General features: G+C 46.2%; 1 protein-coding gene across 1 annotated transcript in view; it reads left to right on the top strand.

Moving 5' to 3' along the window:
- irak1 (interleukin-1 receptor-associated kinase 1) overlaps positions 1-22,894 on the top strand; it is a 106,282-nt gene that overhangs the window by 39,880 nt on the left and 43,508 nt on the right. The window contains exon 3 of the mRNA XM_063035077.1: positions 22,264-22,437. Coding sequence (XP_062891147.1) covers positions 22,264-22,437 — 174 coding nt within the window. The remainder of the gene's footprint in view (positions 1-22,263; positions 22,438-22,894) is intronic.

Genomic DNA, 22,894 nt, shown 5'->3' with positions numbered 1-22,894 from the left:
CCTTTCCTGTCCATATATCTATCCAATTTAACTTTAAAGGACAACATAGAACCTGCCTCTACCACTTCTGCTGGAAGCTCGTTCCACACAGTTACCACTCTCTGAGTAAAGAAGTTCCCCCTCATGTTACCCCTAAACTTTTGCCCCTTAACTCTCAACTCATGTCCTCTTGTTTGAATCTCCCCTATTCTCAATGGAAAAAGCCTATCCACGTCAACTCTATCAATCCCCCTCATAATTTTAAATACCTCTATCAAGTCCCCCCTCAATCTTCTACGTTCCAAAGAATAAAGACCCAACTTGTTCAACCTTTCTCTGTAACTTAGGTGCTGAAACCCAGGTAACATTCTAGAAAATCTTCTCTGTACTCTCTCTATTTTGTTGACATTTTTCCTATAATTCTGTGACTAAAACTGTACACAATACTCCAAATTTGGCCTCACCAATGCCTTATACAATTTCAACATTACATCCCAACTCCTATACTCAATGCTCTGATTTATAAAGGCCAGCTTACCAAAACCTTTCTTCACCATCCTATCCACATGAGATTCCACCTTTAGGGAACTATGCACCATTATCCCTAGATCCCTCTGTTCTACTGCATTCTTCAATGCCCTACCATTTGCCATGTATGTCCTATTTTGATTAGTCCTACCAAAATGTAGCACCTCACATTTATCAGCATTAAACTCCATCTGCCATCTTTCAGCCCACCCTTCCAACTGGCCTAAATCTCTCTGCAAGCTTTGAAAACCTACTTCATTATCCACAACTCCACCTACCTTAGTATCATCTGCATACTTACTAATCCAATTTACCACCCCATTTGTATTTACCTAATAAAATGGACCATGAGTGTGTATGAAAACATACAGTTAAATGGGTTATTTTCGTTAACCTGAAGTTTGTGCTGGGCATAGCCCGCATGTACTGGCAATGTGTTCTGGTGGCAGAATAGCATGCCCACCGTATTACACAGAGCAACACAAGTAGTGAAAACAACAAAATAAGACAACAAGCCCCCCTTCTCAGCCCTTCCACCCACTCTCACACACACAGATAGGCCTCCAACCACACTGTTGGGGTCAGTACTGAAGATTGAAACCTCAGGATTGATCGGAAGACCACAAGATGTAGGTGCATAGGCCATTCAGCCCAACGAGTCTGCTCCACCATTTCTTCATGGCTGATCCATTTCTCTCTCAACGCTATTCTCCTGCCTTCTCCTTCTAAACTTACATGCCCTGACTTACCAAGAACCTTTCAACCTCTGCGTTAAATACACCCAATGACTCAGCCTCCACATTTGTCTGTGGTAATGCATTCCACAGATCCACCACCTGCTGGCTAGAGAAATTCCTCCTCATCTCCATTCTAAATGGAATCCTCTATTCTGAGACCATGCCCTTCGGTCCTAGACTCCTCCGTCATAAGAAACTTCCTCTCCACATCCACTTTATCTAGACCAGGGGTTCCCGACCTCTTTGTGCCATGGACCACGACCATTAACCGAGGGGTCCGTTTGCTCCAGGTTGGGGACTCCTGATGTGGACCTTTCAATATTCGATAGGTTTCAATGAGATTTCCCTTCATTCTTCTAATTTCCGGCAAATAAAGACCCAGAACCATCGATCGCTTCTCATATGATAAGCCTTTAATTCCCAGAATCATTCTTGTGAACCTCCTCTGAACCCTCTCCAATATCAGCACATCCTTTCTTAAATAAGGGGCCCAAAGTAGCCCAAGTGAGGCCTCACCAGTGCCTTATACAACCTCAGCATTATATCTTTGCTTTTATATTCTAGTCTTCTCGAAATGAATGCTAACATTGCCTTTGCCTTCCTCACCACTGGCTTAACCTGTAAGTTAACCTTTAGGGAGTCCTGCACAAGGACTCCCAAGTTCCTTTGCACCTCATTTAGAAAAGAGTCAGCGCTTTTATTCTTTCTGCCAAAGTGCATGACCGTACACTTCCCGACACTGTATTCCATCTGCCACTTCCTTGCCCATTATCTCAATCTGTCATAGACATTGTGCAGTCTCCCTGTTTCCTCAGCGCTTCCTGCCCTTTGAACCATCTTCGTATCGTCTGCAAATATGACCACAAAGCCATCAATTCCATCATCCAAGTCACTGACAAAAACATCAACGTAAAAAGAAACGGTCTCAACAACAACCCCTTTGGAACACCACTAGTCACCAGCAACCAACCAGAAAAGGCTCCCTTTATTTCCACTCTTGCCAGTCAGCCAATATCCTGTCCGTGCTAGGATCTTTCCTGTAATAGCATAGGCTCTTAGCTTGTTAAGCAGCCTCAGATACGTCTCAACACTAACCCCTGCAGAACACCAGAGATTGGAGGCCCCGAATCCTGTGCTGGAGTTGGAGGATTGTCTGTGTGTGTTGTCAGGTCTGAGCGAGGAAAGGGGCTTTTTGTTTTGTTACTTGTTGTGTGTTGTTCTGCCAAGCATTGTGGGCACCGAAATTTGTGGCAACACTTCAAAGGAAATTTATTAACAAAATACATACGAGTGGCGGGGTGGAGATGCATCTCTGCCCAGAAGAAGACAATGGCAAACCACTCCTGTAGAAAAATTTCCCAAGAACGATCACGGTCACCATGGTCGTCCACATCATACAATACGGGATATAACGAATGTACAAACAAATGTGTCACCATATACAACACTGAGATTTGTTTGCTTGCAGGCAGACTCAATAAATCCAATAACCATAATTGAATCAGTGAAAGACTGCAATAATATCGAGAACGTGAGATGAAGAGTGGTAGAAGGTGACTTGCAGGCTGCCCCCAACACATCCTTGCTAACGCAACCAGCTCCCTCCTTAACCTATCATCTTCTAGCTGTCCTCCCTCCCATCCCCAGCACCTTTTTATTCTGGCCTCTTCCACACTCCTTTCCAGTCCGGAAGAAGGGTCTGTGTGTGTGAGTGGGTGGGTGGCAGGGATGAGAAAGGGGATTGGTTTGTTGTTGCTGTTTGCGTTGTTCCACTGAACAGTGTGGGCGTGCTATGTGGATTTGTGTGGCGACACTTGCTGGCTTCTCCCAACACATCCTTGGGTGTGCTGGTTGTTCAGCAGGGCAGCGCAGTAGTTAATGTGACGCTTTACAACGCCAGTGATCCAGCTGCTGTCTGCGAGGAGTTTGTACGTTCTGCCCGTGACCGCGTGGGTTCCCTCCGAGTGCTCCAGTTTCCTCCCACATTTCAGTGACGTACCGGTTAGTTATTAATTCTCAGGCTCCTGAACCAGAGGGGCTAACTTCATTCAGCTTCGCTTGCCTGTCACTGAACTAATCCCACAACCTTTGGACTCACTTTCAAGAAGTCTTCATCTCATGGTCTCACTATTTATTGCTTATTTATTTATTATTGTTTTTTTTCATTCTTTTTGTACCTGCACACTGGTTGCTCACCCTGTTGGTGAGGTCTTTCATTGATTTTGTTGGATTGACTGAGTATGCCTGCAATGAATCTCAGGGTTGTATATGGTGACATATATGTACTTTGATAATAATTTGCTTTCTATTTTGGAAAACTTGAAGGGCTGCATCGTGAGTCAGTTGCCTATAGCATTCTGATAAGGCAGAAGATAGTGCGTAAGATAATCAGAAACGACCCAGCCTTTTCCACCCTGCTGACCCATTTCCTCCAACCACCTTGCAGGGTGGCTGATGTTAAACAATTTTTCATTCATGAGAACAAGAGGCAAATCTTGAGTCCGCGCTGATTTTGGAGGAAGCAGGCAGACTTGCCCCTGACAGACACCCGGCCAAGCCAGCGCTTGGGAGACCGGTGGGAATCGAACCCCAATTTTACGGCTTGCTGCTACACTACCATGTCGCCCTGTATAATGCATCTGCTTCTCCCGCCACCCCTGGCAGCATGCTCCACACACCCAAGCTCACTGTGTTTTTTAAAAAAAAAATCACCTCTGACATCCTCCCCCAATACTCCTCCAGTCACCTTAAAATTATGCCCCCTTGTTTTAGCTATCCTGCCCTGGGGAAAAGACTCTGACTGTCCACACTATCATGCCTCTTAACATTTTGTGCACCTCTATCACGTCACCTGTCATCTTCCTCTTCTCCAAAGAGAAAAGCCCTGGCTCGCACAACCTTTCCTCATACGACATGCTCTCTAATCCAGGCAGCATCCTCTGCACCGTCTCTCCCACATCCTTCCTTTAATGAGGTGACCAGAACTGAACACAATACTCCAAGTGAGCCTTATGTCTGTGGTGGGAAAGCTGTTGGAAAAGATTCTTAGAGATAGGATCTATAGGCATTTAGAGAATCATGGTCCGATCAGGGACAGTCAGCATGGCTTTGTGAAGGGCAGATCGTGTCTAACAAGCCTGATAGAGTTCTTGGAGGAGGTGACCAGGCATATAGATGAGGGTAGTGCAGTGGATGTGATCTATATGGATTTTAGTAAGGCATTTGACAAGGCTTATTCAGAAAGTTAGAAGGCATGGGATCCAGGGAAGTTTGGCCAGGTGGATTCAGAATTGGCTTGCCTGCAGAAGGCAGAGAGTGGTGGTGGAGGGAGTACATTCATATTGGAGGATTGTGACTAGTGGTGTCCCACAAGGATCTGTTCTAGGACCTCTACTTTTCGTGATTTTTATTAACGACCTGGATGTGGGGGTAGAAGGGTGGGTTGGCAAGTTTGCAGATGACACAAAGGTTGGTGGTGTTGTAGATAGTGTAGAGGATTGTCAAAGATTGCAGAGAGACATTGATAGGATGCAGAAGTGGGCTGAGAAGTGGCAGATGGAGTTCAACCCGGAGAAGTGTGAGGTGGTACACTTTGAAGGACAAACTCTAAGGCAGAGTACAAAGTAAATGGCAGGATACTTGGTAGTGTGGAGGAGCAGAGGGATCTCGGGGTACATATCCATATATCCCTGAAAGTTGCCTTACAGGTGGATAGGGTAGTTAAGAAAGCTTATGGGGTGTTAGCTTTCATAAGTCGAGGGATAGAGTTTAAGAGTCGCGATGTAATGATGCAGCTCTATAAAACTCTGGTTAGGCCACACTTGGAGTACTGTGTCCAGTTCTGGTCACCTCACTATAGGAAGGATGTGGAAGCATTGGAAAGGGTACAGAGGAGATTTACCAGGATGCTGCCTGGTTTAGAAAGTATGCATTATGATCAGAGATTAAGGGAGCTAGGGCTTTACTCTCCGGAGAGAAGGAGGATGAGAGGAGACATGATAGGGGTGTACAAGATAATAAGAGGAATAGATAGAGTGGATAGCCAGTGCCTCTTCCCCAGGGCACCACTGCTCAATACAAGAGGACATGGCTTTAAGGTAAGGGGTGGGAAGTTCAAGGGGGATATTAGAGGAAGGTTTTTTACTCAGAGAGTGGTTGGTGCGTGGAATGCACTGCCTGAGTCAGTGGTGGAGGCAGATACACTAGTGAAGTTTAAGAGACTACTAGACAGGTATATGGAGGAATCTAAGGTGGGGGCTTATATGGGAGGCAGGGTTTGAGGGTCGGCACAACATTGTGGGCCGAAGGGCCTGTACTGTGCTGTACTATTCTATGTTCTATGTTCTAAGTGTGATCTAACCGGGGTCTTATAGAGCTGCAATATTGCCTTGCCATATTTATTCATTGATATCTCACAAAACATTCCTGGGACAACATGGGGGTTCTTCTGCAAGTGCGGAGGAAGGGGCCATGTTGGGTGAGGAAGCCCCTCAATTATTGTTGTTGTGTACCTCCCAAGGGGTCCGCATGGGCGGCAGTGGTCCTATTAGGTTTAAGGAATGTGATAGGACAGGTCCCGAAGCATTGACCTGCTGCCCTCACAGTACATATGTACACAGCTATGCTCTGAGTTAAACAACTTCTCAAAGGTCACCAGAGACAGAAGCTTCCTTCAGGGTTTTTAATGAGATTGTTGACTTGTGAAACTGCAGGAAGTTAAATCAACCCAATACAGAATTGCCTCACACCTGACTATACTAATGCTCTCGTCTATTCTCACAATCAGTGTGAACCAAAGCGCTTCAGATAGGCAACACGCCATAACGATAACATAGTAGTTAGCACAACACTTTACCATAACAATGACTTGGGTTTGATTCCCACTGCGGTCTGTAAGGAGTTTGTACATTCTCCTTGTTAGCGGTTTATTCTCACAGTCTGAAGATGTACTAATTCGTAGGTCATTGTAAATTATCCTGTGATTAGATTAGGATTAAACTGGGGGATTGCTGTGCAGTGTGATTTGGAGTGCTGGAAGGGCCAGTTCCACATCGTATCTCAATAAACAAATAAACAGGCAAGGCGATGTAAACAAGAGTAGTTTTGTAAACCGGGGGGGTGATTGTGGGGATAAGCTCCCACTACCTATTAAATGCTTCCAATGGTGCTCTCAAATAGCCTCTGACAACCAAGTCCAGCTCCTGGCCTTCACGTGTGGCTTAGCTACTATGTATTACATACTTCCAGTATGTGGTGTCAGGGAGGGGTAGCACCTCTGGTGGGGGAACATGTCGCATCCTTTTCAAGGCGGTTTGTCCACCTTTGGTCCCCGCCTGGCACTCAGCTCTCACCTGTGGCTCTCTGTAGCTGTTTACATGCGACAGCGGCCACACCCCGGGCAACGGCTTTGACAAGCTGGCTAAACCAGGTGAGGGTAGCCGATGGGTCTCAAACCCTCGGTGAGATAGGGAGCTCTCTATCCCAGCATGTGAAGACAGACTCCGGCGGATTGAGCAGACGAGACCAGTGGAAGGTCCAACGGTCAAGAAGGCGGTTTCTGCAAGTGTCGTGGAACGCGTAGAGCAGGACAAGACGCTGAAGACATCCTGGTCATCCACTGCGCCTAGTCCCATCTCCAGCCGTCTCGACTCTGTCTTGCCACTAGATCCAGATGGGAATCGAGAAGAGGGAGTGAGGCTGACGCTGTGCAACTCTCCCTCACTTAAATCCAAATCACACGCTAGTCTCGACACCATCATAATGTTGTCGAGGTCCTCATCGGCGTCAATGATGGACAGACACACAGCGACTAAGCCTGGTGGAACTGTTTCTACTTACAGGAGGAGGGGCAAAAGCGGGTTACTGGTGCCTTAAAACCAGTCACTTTGGGCAGGTGGTGCTTGTCAGCCGTGGTTGGCAGCCTACCTGGGAGAGGGAAAACTCTGATCTTAAACCTCTGCTGCCTTGTGGCTACATCCACTCATGGGGAAGGCTTCGGGAGCAAACCCTGAGGCAAAATCCGGGGCTGGAGTCCCTAAGGCAGTCCTACGTAGAATTAAATGCCCATTGGCAACTCCTGCGACACCTCTGGTGTGAAATTGCATCTCTCTCTGGCGTTCCTCTGGAGTTATCGGCTGTAGAGAGGGGGAGCCTCCTGCATGGGCAACAACTTGCTCTCCATGTGATACTGCCCTGGCTTGCGTAACAACGTAGACAGCGAGAACGCAACTCCAACCGACGGCCTCAAAACAGCAGTGGACTGATGGTACAACGTTAACTTAATAATGATAAATAGTAATCATAGCACTTGCTTCAAAATAGATCTGTTAAATGTTGACCAATATTAACAGAAACTTCAGACTCACTAATATTGCTGTTTCAAGGGCAAATAAGGAGAGGATGGAGATGTGTGTTGTTCCACTGTGACTCAAATCGAATCACAACTAACCCACGCAGGAAATTATATATTTAAAAAAAAAACAACTTGTGTACAGGATTCAAAAATTCAAAGACTATAAAAGGTATTCACCTGCTCCTCCTCCCCCGAAAGTTTTCATGTTTTATTGTTCTACAACATTGAATTACAGTGAATTTAACTTGGCTTTTTTGACACTGATCAACAGAAAAAGACTTTTGTGTCAAAGTGAAAACAGATCTCTACGAAGTGATCTAAATTAATTACAAATATAAAACAAAATAATTGATTGCATAAATATTCACCCTCCCCCCTTTAATATGACACACCAAATCATCACTGGTGCAGCCAATTGGTTTTACAAGTCACATAGTTAGTTAAATGGAGATTTTTTTTTTGGAGACCTATGTGCAGTCAAGGCATTTCAACTGATCGTAATAAAAATACACCTGTATCTGGAAGGTCCAACTGCTGTGAGTCAGTATCCTGGCAAAAGCTACACCATGAAGACAAAAGAACACTCTAAGCAACTCCATGAAAAGGTTGTTGAAAAGCACAAGTCAGGAGATGGATACAAGAAAATTTCCAAGTCACTGAATATCAGTTGGAGTACAGTTAAGTCAATCATCAAGAAATGGAGAGAATATGACACAGCTGTAAATCTGCCCAGAGCAGGCCGTCCTCAAAAACTGAGTGACCGTGCAAGAAGGGGACGAGTGAGGGAGGTCACCAAGAGATCTATGACAACTCTGGTGGAATTCCAAGCTTCAGTGGCTGGGATGGGAGAGACGGCACATACAACAACTGTTACCCAGGTGCTTCACCAGTCACAGCTTTATGGGAGAATGGCAAAGAGAAAGCCACTTTTGAACAAAACTCACATGAAATCTCCGCTGGAGTTTGCCAGAATGCATGTGGGAGACTCTGAAGTCAGCTGGAAGAAGGTTCTGAGGTCTAATGAAACCATAACTGAGCCTTTTTTGCCATCAGAGTAAACACTGCACATCATCAAAAACACACCATCCTTACCATAAAGCATGGTGGTGGCTGCGTCATGCTGTGGGGGTGCTTCACTGCAGCAGGCCCTGGAAGGCTTGTGAAGGTAGAGGGTAAAATGAATGCAGCAAAATACAAGGAAATCTGGATGAGGTGTACCCCAGGCTACTGTGGGAGGCGAGGAAGGAGATTGCTGAGCCTCTGGCGATGATCTTTGCATCATCAATGGGGACGGGAGAGGTTCCGGAGGATTGCAGGGTTGCGGATATTGTTTCTTCATTCAAGAAAGGGAGTAGAGATAGCCCAGGGAATTATAGACCAGTGAGTCTTACCTCAATGGTTGGTAAGTTGTTGGAGAAGATCCTGAGAGGCAGGATTTATGAACATTTGGAGAGGTATAATATGATTAGGAGTAGTCAGCATGGCTTTGTCAAGCGCAGGTCATGCTTTACGAGTCTGATTGAATTTTTTGAGGATGTGACTAAACACATTGATGAAGGAAGAGCAGTAGATGTAGTGTATATGGATTTCAGCAAAGCATTTGATAAGGTACCCCATGCAAGGCTTATTGAGAAAGTAAGGAGACATGGGATCCAAGGGGACATTGCTTTGTGGATCCAGAACTGGCTTGCCCACAGGAGGCAAAGAGTGGTTGTGGATGGGTCATATTCTGCATGGAGTTTGGTCACCAGTGGAGTACCTCAGGGATCTGTTCTGGGACCCTTACTCTTCATGATTTTTATAAATGACCTGGATGAGGAAGTGGAGGGATGGGTTAGTAAGTTTGCTGATGACACAAAGGTTGGAAGTGTTGTGGATAGTGTGGAGGGCTGTCAGAAATTACAGCAGAACATTGATAGGATGCAAAGCTGGGCTGAGAAGTGGCAGATGGAGTTCAACCCAGATAAGTGTGAAGTGGTTCATTTTGGTAGGTCAAATATGATGACAGAATATAGTATTAAAGGTAAGACTCTTGGCAGTGTGGAGGATCAGAGGGATTTTGGGGTCTGAGTCCATAGGACACTCAAAACAGCTGCGCAGGTTGACTCTGTGGTTAAGAAGGCGTATGGTGTATTGGCCTTCATCAATCGTGGAATTGAATTTAGGAGCCGAGAGGTAATATTGCAGCTATGTAGGACCCTGGTCAGACCACACTTGGAGTACTGTGCTCATTTCTGGTCACCTCACTACAGGAAGGATGCAGAAGCCACAGAAAGGGTGTTAAAAGATTTACAAGGATGTTGTTTGGATTGGGGAGCATGCCTTATGAGAATAGGTTGAGTGAACTCAGCCTTTTCTCCTTGGAGCGACGGAGGATGAGAGGTGACCTGATAGAGGTGTATAAGATGATGAGAGGCATTGATCGTGTGGATAGTCAGAGGCTTTTCCCCAGGGCTGAAATGATTGCCACAAGAGGACACCACTGTGGAGTAGGTACAGAGGAGATGTCAGGGGTAGGTTTTTTCACTCAGAGAGTGGTGAGTGCGTGAAATGGGCTGCCGTCAATGGTGGTGGAGGCAGATACGATAGGGTCTTTTAAGAGACTTTTAGATGGAGCTTAGTAAAATAGAGGGCTATAGGTAAGCCTAGTAATTTCTAAGGTAGGGACATGTTTGGCACAACTCTGTGGGCCGAAGGGCCTGTATTGTGCTGTAGGTTTTCTATGTTTCTATGAAATCCTGGAGGAAAACCTGATGCAGTCTGCAAGGGAACTGAAACTTGGGAGAAGACAATGATTCCCGCCCCCCCCCCCCCACCCACTGACCCACCCACCTGCTCAGGCATAAAACACAGAAATAGCTTAAGAACAGCAAAGTTAAAGTCTTGGAGTGGCCAAGTCAGAGCCCAGACCTCGATCCAATTGAGAATTTGTGGGTGACTGGGTGACTGGGTGACTTGAAAAGGGCTGTTCACTTATGATCCCCATGCAATCTGACAGAGCTTGAGCAGTTTTGTGAAGAAGAATGGGAGAAAATTGCAGTGTATAGCCATGCAAAGCTGATAGAGACCTATCCACACAGACTCAAGGCTGCAATTGCTGCCAAAGGTGCATCTACTAAGTACTGACTTGAACAAGCTGAATACTTACTGAAACTGTCCAGGAATGTTTAGTTTAGGAAGTGCTATCCATACAAAATAAACTGTATCTCTGGAGGTCAGCACATTGACTTTGAATTGAAGAATGGAAACACATTGCAAAGTTTATCCTTAAAATTTTAAAATTATGAATAAAGTTTGTTTTGACATAAAAATGAAATATCTCTATAGGTTGGGGAGAGAAATCCATCCCCTGATCTTGGCAACCTCATTGTTGAATCATAGAACACAGTACTGGCCCTTCAGCCCACAATATTGTATGACACTTTAACCCACTTGAAAATCAGACTAACCTATTCTCCTACATAGCTATCCACATGTCTATCCACGGCCTCCTCTACTGTAAAGATGAAGCCACACTCATGTTGGAGGAACAACACCTTATATTCTGTCTGGGTAACCTCCAACCTGATGGCATGAACATTGACTTCTCAAACTTCCGCTAATGCCCCACCTCCCCCTCGTATCCCATCCGTTATTTATTTATATACACACATTCTTTTTCTCTCTCTCCTTTTTCTCCCTCTGTCCCTCTCACTATATCCCTTGCCCATCCTCTGGGTTCCCCCCTCCCTTTTCTTTCTCCCCAGACCTCCTGTCCCATGACCCTCTCATATCCCTTTTGCCAATCACCTGTCCAGCTCTTGGCTCCATCCCTCCCCCTCCTGTCTTCTCCTATCATTTTGGATCTCCCCCTCCCCTTTCAAATCTCTTACTAGCTCTTCTTTCCGTTAGTCCTGACGAAGGGTCTCGGCCCAAGACATCGACTCTACCTCTTCCTAGAGATGCTGCCTGGCCTGCTGCGTTCACCAGCAACTTTGATGTGTGTTGCTCCTACATAGCCCTCGATTTTTCTATTATCCATGAGCCTAAGAGTCTCTTAAATGTCCCAATGTTGATAGAGATTAGCTTTATTTGTCACATGTACATCAAAACATAAAGTAAAATGCATCGTTTGCATCAATTCAGATCAGCGAGGTTGTACTGAGTAGCCCGCCGGTGTCACCACACTTCCGGTATGCCCACCACTGACAGCGCCTAAACCATAAAGCTTTGGAATGTGGGAGGATACCCGGAGCTCATGCCGTCACGGGAAAAACACAAGAACTCTTTAATGCCAGCGGTGGGAATTGAACCCCAATCTTACATCTCGTGCTGTAAAGCATTGCACAAATGCTGCCCACATGGCAGCGGCTCACGGATAGGAAAGGTTTAGAGCAGGGGTGTCAAACTACCAGCCCGCGGGATGATTTGGGGCAAAAAAGAAGTATATTCACGACCATTTATTATGTATCTGTATGGCAGCTTGTTGTGTGTACTTAGAAAACAATAGGTGGCGGTTAACCACCCGCTGTGCGTAAGCACCTACCACCCTTCACTGAAGACCACTAGGGCCCCACTTACGTCATCAGACACAGTATAAACACACAGAGTGCTCAGGTAAGTAACACCTATAGCAAGGCTGAGACTGTTGGTTGCTGTGGTCCAAGAAAAGAAAAGTTGACATCGAAGGTCAGATATTCAACGATAATTGAAAAGATCGTTTTTTCTTCTGTGAGGTCAACGGCAAACCTGTGCTTCTGATATGCTCACAACAAGTGGCTGTGGCAAAAGAGTACAATATCAAACGACACTACGAGACGTCACACGGAGAAAAATATGACAAGTACGCAGCACAACTCAGAACGCAAAAGGTAAACGAGCTTGAAGCAGCTCTGAAAGAACAGCAATCAGTGTTCACCAAAAATCGAGAGACTCATGATGGAGATGTCAAGGCCAGCTATATTATTTCCAGCAAAATAGCTGCTGCGTCAAAGCCATACTCAGAGGGGGAATTCATCAACGCATGCATGCTGACAGCGGCTGAGCTGGTGTGCCCTGAGAAGAGACAGGCTTTTGGTAATATCAGCTTGTCAAGAAATACTGTGGCAGAGAGAATTGGGGACCTTGCAGGAGATTTGAACAGTCAACTAAAAGACAAAGTGAAGTCGTTTATTGCCTTCTCTATTGCAATTGGTGAGAGCACCGATGTGACTGATGTAGCTCAATTAGGAATATTTATTCGTGGTGTTGATGCATCTTTGACTGTCACCGAGGAGTTTGTGGAGATGGTGCCCGTGACAAACACCACAACGGTGAAAGACGTTTTCTGCAGCCTCATCGAGGCCTTGGACAGGCTGGGGGTTGACTGGAGTCACGCTGTCAGCGTGGCAACAGATGGCGCACCGTCCATGGTCGGAGAAAAGGCAGGTGTTGTTGTGAAACTCAGAGAGAAAGTTCAGACAGCGAATCCAGAGCAGGAATTCTGGAATTGTCATCGTATTGTACACCAAGAGGCGTTATGTAGCAGCAGCCTGAAAATGGACAATGTCATGGATGTAGTAATCAAAACGGTTAATTTTATTAGAGCCAAGGGACTCAACCGTCGGCAATTTGACACTCTTTTGTCTGAAAGTAATATTGGACACGGCCTACCCTACCACACTGAAGTCCGCTGGTTGAGCAGAGGGGTTGTGCTCAAACGTTCTTTTTCAATTACGTGCAGAAATTGGACTATTCATGAACGAGAAAGGGAAGCCAGTGGCAGAGTTGGATGACCCAGACTGGCTTCATGATCTTGTATTTTGGTGGATATAACAGAGCACTTAAATGTGCTTAATGTTAACCTGCAAGGCTGCAACAAACTTGTTACGGAATGCTACGACAGCATTCGTGCCTTTCAAATTAAATTAGGCCAGTGGGAGATGCAACTATCCCGGACCAACCCAGCTCATTTCCCCTCTTTGCAGTCTGTGCGTGTCGCTCATGGGAATAATGACAACATGGACAGGTACGAGGACAAAATATCACAGCTGAAAAGTGAGTTTCAGAATCATTTCCAAATCTTCACTCAGCTCGAGAAGGAACTATTTTGCTCGCCATTTGCCGTCAACGCAGCATCAGATGTGCCGGAGGAACTCCAAATGGAACTAATTGAAATTCAGTGTAATTCGGCTTTGAAATATAAATTTGAGACTGTGGGTCTGGACTCATTCTATCAATACCTAGGACCGATGTACCCCAAGATGACAGACTTTGCCTCAAAGATCCTTTGCATGTTCGGGACAACATATCTCTGTGAACAGGCGTTCTCCATAATGAACATTAACAAATCCAAACTGCGCTCGCAGCTGACACACAGACATCTAAATGACATTATGAAAACCACAACTGCCCAGAAACTGGTCCCTGATGTTGACAGGCTGGTTAAAGCCAAGAGATGTCAGGTGTCTGGAAGCAGCAAGTGAAAAATGAGTGACACTCTTCGATGCACCGCGACATGTAAGCAAAATGCATGATGAAATATTGAGTGTCATAATATTGTGATTCATTCATTTTCTGACTTCTATTATTGTAAATGTGATCTCTTCAATAAATATTAGAGGCTAACTGTGTTCATTGTCTGAGTCTGATTGCTGGAAACAGGCTAATAAAAATTAGTTGCAGTTGTGTAGCCTACATTTACAAATTGTTTCGTTGGGTCTACATTTGTGTCTGCTAATGTTTGACTTCAAATGGTTTATTAGTGGAAAGTGTGTGGCTCCCAAAACAATCTTAGCCAAGATAGCATCGTTTTTTCTCTCTCTCATCACAACTTTCTTGTAGCCTACGACTGTAAGTTAATACCAATCATAAAAATAATGCTTGCTAGGCAATCTTCTTCATAAGAAATAAAATTCGTAAAGTGAAACACTTTGTAGTTATAGCAGAGACTGAGACACATGAGAGCAGGTTGAAAAAAACGAAGGCAATGAACGCTGTGGAAGCACACACAACTGATCCGGCCCGCATGGAGTCGCATTTTGCCCAATCCGGCCCATGACCTAAAATGAGTTTCACACCCCTGGTTTAGAGAGACACCGTACTGTGCGTAAATCTTAGGCACATATATCTAGGTAGGGTGCCTAAGGCTTTTGCAGAGTACTGTAGTAATTTTATGTATTACACTGTACTGATGCCACAAAAAAGATTTCATGACATATGACATATGTGAGTGATGATAAACCTGATTCTGATCTGGGTCTCTATTGTGGACTGGGAGTGGGAAGGGGGCAGGGAGAGGGGAATCATGGTTGGGAAAAGGGGAAGGAGTGGGAAGCACCACAGAGACATTCTATAATGATCAATAAACCAATAGTTTGGAATCAAATGACCTTGCCTGGTGTCTCAGGGACCTTGCTGGGTGTGTCTGCATCTGCACGGTCCCCGTCCCTGGCGCGCATTCTCTGCTACCTGTCCCACACCTCTCCTGTGGCCCTGTGCCCTCGCCGTTCTCAACATCCTTTGCTCCCACCAGGTTTACAAACTGGCTTTCCGCTCCACGATGACAAATGCAGTACTGTGCAAAAGTCTTATGCACCCTAGCTATATATACGTGTCTAAGATTTGTGCACAGTACTATATGCAGAACTAGAATGGTTGGTATAGACCAGTCGGACCTGTTCCTGTACTGGATTACTCTACCAGTAGGTTGGTGGGGAACTACAGTCCAAGAAGGGGTGGGTGAATTTGGCAGTTCCAGGGAGCACGGTTACGTTGAGCACATCTACAAACAGCACTGTCACAAGAGAGCAGTATCCATCATCAGGGACCCCCGCCGTCTAGACCACGCTGTCTTCTCACTGCTTCCCTCGGGCAGGAGGTATGGGAGCCTTGGGTCCCACACCACCAGGCTCAGGAACAGCGTGGGTAGCTTCACTCACCTCAGCACTGAACTGTATGCATTGCAGTAACCTCTGCGCTGCGGTGCTGTCCGAATTGCATCTCGTCTGTCACTGAGAGGGGAATGCAGAGGAGCTTTATGAGGATGTTGCTGGGACTTGAGTGAATGAGTCACAGGGGGAGGCCGGGCAAGTTGGGACTTCATTCCTCAGCCCATCAGAGGCTGAGGAATGATCTTAGAGTGGTGCTTAAAATTATGAGGGCGTAGATAGGGACGTCACCTCAACACTGAACTGAATCCACAACCTACAGAACCACTTTCAAGGACTCGACAACTCATCTTTCTTTCTATCTTTTGCACATTGGATTGTATTTCTTTATTTTCCTGTAAACACCGACAAGGAAATGGATCTAAAAATAGTACATACTTTGATAATAAATTTACTTTGATGTTTTGTATTAATTGATCAATTCATTATGCATGTATTCATTTATGTATATACTTCATCAGAGAGTGGAGAATTTGTGGAATTCATTGCCACAGACGACTGTGGAGGCCAAGTCATTGAGTGTATTTAAAGTGCAGTTTGATGAGTTAATTAGTCAGGACACCATAAATTACAGGGAGGAGGCAGGAGAATGGGATAGTAAATCAGCCATGATGGAATGGTGGAGCAGACTTGATGGGCCGACTGGCCTAATTCTTCTCCTATGTCTTATGGTCTTATTTAATAATGTGGAACAGGCCCTTCCAGCCCACTGAGCCACGCTGCCCAGCAACCCTAATTTAACCCTCGCCTAACCACGGGACAATTTACAATCACCATTTAACCTCCTAACCAGTACGTCTTTGGACTGTGGGAGGAAACCGGAGCATCTGGAGGAAACCCACACACTCATGGGAAGGACGTACAGACTTCTTACAGAGGACGCTGGAAATGAACTGCAAACTCCGCAAGCTGTGATACAGCAGTGTGGCGCCAATCGCTATGTTACCATGGCACCCAGATCACAGGCTTCAACACGAAGTTCTGGCGCAGAGCGCAATTGCTGTTACTCTTCTCCCATTGACCAGTCATACTTGGCATGGATGTAACGACAACCCCGAGATCAAGTGGCCTCTGTGTTACTCACTGTGCATCCTCCGGTGCAGTTCCTCACCTTCCCCCTACGCACGAGTAGACAACGCTGGCCATCTGTCACCCCCTGCAGGTCAGTGTCATATCTGCAAGAGTCAAAAGTAAATTTATTATTAAGGTATGTATCATCATCATTATGTGTTGTGTTGTAAAATGTGTGTGATCATGGTGTTTGATTCTTTTCTACAGAAGTGGCTTGCCATTGTCGTCTTGTAGGCAGTGTCTTTACAAGACGGGTGACTCCAGCCATTATCAATACTCTTCAGAGATTGTCTGCCTGGTGTCAGTGGTCGCTTAACCAGGACTTGTGATCTGCACCAGCTGCTCATACGACCATCCACCCCACCCCCCGCTCCCTTGGCTTCACATGACCCTGATCGGGGGGTCTAAGCAAATGCTGCTCTTTGCCCCAGGGTGACCTGCAGGCTAGCATTCACCCTGCCACTGATACATAAATGGCACCTTATACTATCCTGAGATTCGTTTTCTTGCAGCATTCACAGTTGAACGAAAAAATACAATAGAATCAATGAAAGACTACCCCACAGATTGACAAATAACCAATATGCAAAAGAACACAAATTGTGCAAATATAACAATATTAATAAGTAAATAACACTCAGAACATGAGTTGTGGAGTCCTTGAAAGTGAGTTTATAGGTTGTGGAATCAGTTCAGTGTTGAAGTTATCCACACTGGTTTAGGAGACGATGGTTGTAAGGTAGTAACTGTTCCTGAACCTGGTGGTGTGGGACCTGAGGCTCCTGTACCTCCTTCCCGATGGCAGCAGTGAGAAGAGAGCATGGTCTGGGTGGTGGGGGTCCTTGACGATGAATGCTGCTGTCTTGTGTCAGTGCTCCTTGTAGATGTGCTGAATGGTGGGGTGGGCTTTTCCTGTGATGGGTGTCGTAGGTATGGAAAGATCTGGCTGGGTGGCAGGCAAACAAGAGTTCTTCACTTTATCTCACACATCTGACAACAACATACCAATACCACACAAAATAAAATGGTGTAGAAGTCATTCACGGGTTTACCAATCGTTTAGATCAGGGGTTTCCAAACCTGGGGTTCACGGACCCCTTGGCTTAAGAGTATTGGTCCATGACGTCCCTCCCCAGTCTAGATCATCTGCAAGGGTAGTGCCACCAAAGTGCTGAGCATGCTGAGATAGTGGTGTGTTACTGTCTGTGATTCGTGTTGGAGCTGAGAGTTCAGCAATGCTGGCCTATATCGTACAGCACAGGAACAGACCCCTTGACCCACGGTATTATACCAAACTCCACTCAGTGGCCACTTTATTAGGTACAGGAGTGGAGCCCCGTGTGGTTCTCTGCTTATGTAGCCCACCCACTTCAAGGTAGAATGTGTTGTGCGTTCAGAGATGCTCATCTGCACACCTCTGTTGTAACATGTGGTTACTTGAGTTACTGTCACCTTCCTGTCAGCTTGAACCAGTCTGACCATTCTCCTCTGACCTCTCTCATTAACAGCGCTGCTGCTCTCTGAATGTTTTTGTTTTGGTTTATCACACCATTCTCTGTAAACTCTAGGGTCTGTTGTGTGTGAAAATCCCAGGAGATGAGCAGTTTCTGAGATACTCAAACCACCCCGTCTGGCACCAACAATCATTCCACAGTCGAAGTCACTGAGATCAATTTTTCTCCCCACTCTTATGATAGGGCTGAGCGACAACTGAACCTCTTGACCATGTCTGCATGTTATCATGCATTGAGTTGCTGCCACGTTATTGGTTGATTAGATATTTGCATTAACAGGGAAATGTACATAATAAAGTGGCCACTGAGTGTAATTCAGCTCAACGGCACCTAATCCCCTCTGCCCATGCAAGGTCCCTCGCCCTCCATTCTCTACACGTGCATGTGCCTCTTAAACACCTTTATCGTATTTACTTCTCCCACCACAGCCCTTTGCGGTCACCCAGTTCTCTCTGTGTAAAAGAACTTGTGTAGCTCTTAACTTTTGAACTCCCCCTCCCCCCAAACTTAGATGCAAGTACTGGGCAAAAAAAAATAGCGACTGCCTATAGACCCTGCTTTCCATAATTCTATAAACTTCAATCAAGTCTCCCCTCAGCCTCCACAACTCCAGAGGAAACACCTCCAAGTGTGTTCCGACCTCTAACTGAGGCAATGTCTGGTGAACCCGAGGGAGGGGTGTCGAGGAGGGTGTGCCGCGCTGTGGGAGGGGCAGCAGGGAAGGAGCACTCTGCAAGAATTGATACCGACAGTATTTGTGTTTTAGTAAACCACAGCAGGTATATTATCACTGACACGTGCTGTGAAATTTGTTGTTTTGTGGCAGCAGTACAATGCAAGACATAAAAATTACTATCAGATGATAGATATAACTCAACAGTGCAAGAGAGGATTTGTCAGGTTGTAGAATCAGAATCAAACCTAATTTCACTGGCAAATGTCGTGAAATTTGTTGTTTAGTGGCAGCAGTACATAATAGTAAAACTCTCAGTATAAATATACTTACAACACAGAACTAAAAGCACTTAAAATAAGAAATACATTTTAAAAATTAAATTAAATTAATAGTGCAAAAAGAGAACAGGAAATATTGAGCAGTGTTCCATTCAGATATTGGATGGCAGAGGGGAAGAAGCTGTTCCTGAATCGTCTTCAGGTTCTTGTACCTCCTCCCTGATGGTAGCAATGAAGAAGAGAGGATGTCCTGGTGATGTGGTCCTTAATGATGGATGCAGCCTTTTTGAGTAATCATGGGCTCATGGACATTTCAGAAATATGATGTCTGTTCCTAAAACATTGAGAGTCTGTCTTTAGGCTCCTGGACCTCCTCTCTGATGGTAGCAATGAGAAGAGGACATGTCCCGGGTGACGGGGGTCCCTAATGATGACTGTGGCATCTTGGAGTAATCATGGGTTTGTTGTCCATTCAGAAATCTGACAGCAGAGGGGAGGAGGTCGATCCTGGGCCTTCAGACTCTTGTATCTCCTCCTTGATGATAATGATGAGAAATGGGAATGTCTCAGATGAGGAAGTTAACTCTACTCCTCCCCCCTCTTTCCCCCCTTCCCCACCCTATCTTTCCCCCACCCCATCTGTTCCCTCTCCCCTCCCCTCACCCTTCTCCCCTTTTCCCTTTTCCCCTTCCCCCTCCCTTTTCCTCCCCTGTCCCCTCCCCTTTCCCCCCTACCCCGTTCCTTCTCCTTCCCTCCTCCCTTTTTCCTTCACCCCCTGTCCCCTTACCCCTCCCCTTCCTCCACCCTTCCTTCCCCCCATGGTTCACTCTTCTTTCCAAAGTGATTCCTTCATTTCCAGCCCTTTATCTTTTCCACTCATCACTTCCCAGCTTGTTACATCATTTCTTACTTCATTCCCACTCCCCTACCTACATGGCTTCACCTTTCGCCTTCAACCTTGTACTTCTTCCCCTCTTCTTATTCTGGCGTCTTCCCCACTCCTTTCCAGTCCTGATGAATGGACTCAGCCCAAAACATCAACTGTTTATTCCTCTCCATAGGAGCTGCCAAACCTGCTGAGTTCCTCAATAGTTTTAGTAGTTTCAATAGCACCATTTAATATCAGAGAAATGTATTCAATATACATCCTGAAATTCTTGTTCTTTGCAGACATCCACGAAAACAGAGAAGTGTCCAAAGAATTAGAACTCCAAAGCCCCCCCATTTCTCCCCCATGTACAAGTAGCAGCAAAGCAACATCCCTCACCCCCCTCCACTTACTAAAGCAAAAAAAAATCAGCATCCTCCACCCACCAAGCAAGCAATAGCAGAGCCCCCAAGGGAGACCATAATCTGCAGTACCACAAAAACTATTTGTTCACCCAACAATTTGACATGCCACAGTGTGTCTCTACCCCCTCTCCCCCCCTCCCCCCTCTCTCCCCCCTCTCCCCCTCTCCCCCTCTCCCCCCTCCCCCTCTTCCCCCCTCTTCCCCCCTCCTCCCCTCTCTTCTCCCCTCTCTCTCCCTCTCTCTCCCCCTTCCCCCTCCCTCTCTCCTCCCCCCTCTCCCTCCCCCCCTCTCTCCCCACTAAAGGGACAGCGAGGTGTTATCTTTTCACAGTGAGAGGGAGACATAAGCAAAACAACTTGCTGATTTGCAATGATGATGCCTGTCACATTCTCCAACTCAAGAGATGGCAATAAATCTGAATCTGAAATAAACAGGATTCATCCTTTTTTTCTTATATTCAAAAATACAGAATGTTTTGTAACTAGCTCATTAATCAATGATAATCTCTGCTCAGGATTACCATGGCACAAACAGGAAATGTTTCAGAAGATAATAATCTGAAGAAGATGGCAAGATGGTACCAGAGACCAACAGCAACATCTTGCAGACAGCTTACAAAACTACTGGATTCTTCTTCTGCCTTTACTTCTTCTGAACTGAGATCAATCGCAACCTGTAATTTCTCTTTTCAGTGTATTTATGGGCTGACTGAACTACCTGGTGCTTCTGCGATCTCCTGGAGGGTTCAGCGTCGGTTCCTAACGGCGGAACACCACTCTGTGGTCGGCTCCATTACTCCACGCCCCTTAAAGCGTTGACTGAGATTAAAATCGTCGAGGACGAGCAGAAGACAACAGGCATTCAGCGACGTCTGCCTTTCACCGCTCTCCCTCTCTCCTCACTGCTACCGGCGGGCAGATGGTGCAGGGGTCTTTTGGGTCCCACGCCGCTGGGTTCAGGAGCGGCTGTTGCCTGCAACCATCGGTCTTCTGGACAGGCTCGTCCCAGCGCTGAACACGCTCCACAACTGTGGACTCGCTTTGAGGATCCTGCAGTTCACGTTCCTTGTGGATTTTTATTTTTTTTTACTATTTGCGCTTCAGTACTAAACTAACTGCAGCTGTGGCCTGCGGCCAATGTCATAACGCTGGGGACTGCCATCAGCATAGTGCTGAGAACTCACTTTTGGATACTGCAGTTAATTTTATATGTTTCCTTTTTATTATTGGCAAAAATTGTTCTTTTTTTGCACATTGGGTGTTTGATGGTCTTGTGTGAGTTTTTCTTTGAATGGGTTCTATTGTGTCTCTTTGTGAAGATGAATTGATAAACTTAGAGGCTTATTGTGTGAGAGCGTTTGTTGGCTCTGGACCTGAACTCGCTGGAGTTTAGAAGAATGAGGGGAATCTCAGTGAAACCTGTTGAATATTGAAAGGCCTGCCAGCTTGGCCATGCGATTGACGTTAAAACAGTGGCAAACATTTGGAAACGTACTGTGGCAGCGATGCTCTGTGAGGGACCCTCCCACTGTGAACACAAGTGCCTGCTTTCACTGACTGACACCCATGCAATCATCTGTTTGAACTTCTTCCACCTGGCAGACATTATAAGGTTTTCTATGCCCGCACTTCCAGACTGAAAAATAGCTTTTTCCCCAGAGTTATAATTGCTCTGAACCAATCGATGAAGCATCACCCATAAATTGTTATATTACGACTTTAAAACTGGCTTTATGACTGTCGAGCACCTGAGCTGTGCTTTTGTACCGCCGGACATTGCTTGTACAGGCTGGTTATTTTTTATTTATTTTATTTGTTGTTTATAGTATTGAGTATGAGAGTTGCAAGCTCATTTTCGCGGTATTGGTGCATGATAAATTGAACTATGCAATGACAGTAAAGATATTTCATTTCACTTCCTGTGTTTCAGGGAGACCTGTCCCCCGACCACCACCGCCCAGCATGCCAGCCCCCAGGATGGATCCACCCCCGCCCGCCGCCCAGCCCCCGCCATCGGCCACCCCGCCCCCCAGCAGGTTGGGCTGTGAGAAGAGCTTCAGCGACAAGCTGAGCGAGAAGGAGACGGTGACCATTGATTCTCGCAGTAAGTGGGTAGAGCGTGCTGCGGGGTTGGGGGAGGGTGTGGTGAGCCAGAGGGGTCAGGAACTGACATCAGGGCAGCGTCAAGCATGGAGTTGGGGGGGGGAGCGGGATTCACAGTACCACAGTTAGGAGAAACCAAGGTTCGGTCCCAATCTCCCGCACTGTGTGTGTGTGTGAGAGAGAGCATGTATGAGTGTGTGTGTGAGGGATGGGGGAGAGGAGGGGGTCGGGACAGGGAGGTGGGAAGGTGAGGTATGAGGGAGAGGAGAAGGTCGAGATGGGGAGGTGATGGGGTAGAAGACGGGGTCGGGATGGGGGTGTGGAAATATGGGGAGACGAGGGGGTCAGGACGGGCGGTGGGAATGTGGGCGATGGGGAGAGGAGGGGGTCAGGACAGGGAGGTGGGAAGGTGAGGTATGAAGGAGAGGAGAAGGTCGAGATGGGGTAGAAGAGGGGGT

Source organism: Mobula hypostoma, chromosome 28, assembly GCF_963921235.1.
Source record: "Mobula hypostoma chromosome 28, sMobHyp1.1, whole genome shotgun sequence".
NCBI classification, from domain to species: domain Eukaryota; kingdom Metazoa; phylum Chordata; class Chondrichthyes; order Myliobatiformes; family Myliobatidae; genus Mobula; species Mobula hypostoma.
The sequence above is the reverse complement of the archived record's forward strand: the minus strand, read 5'-3'. Positions and strand labels throughout refer to the sequence as shown.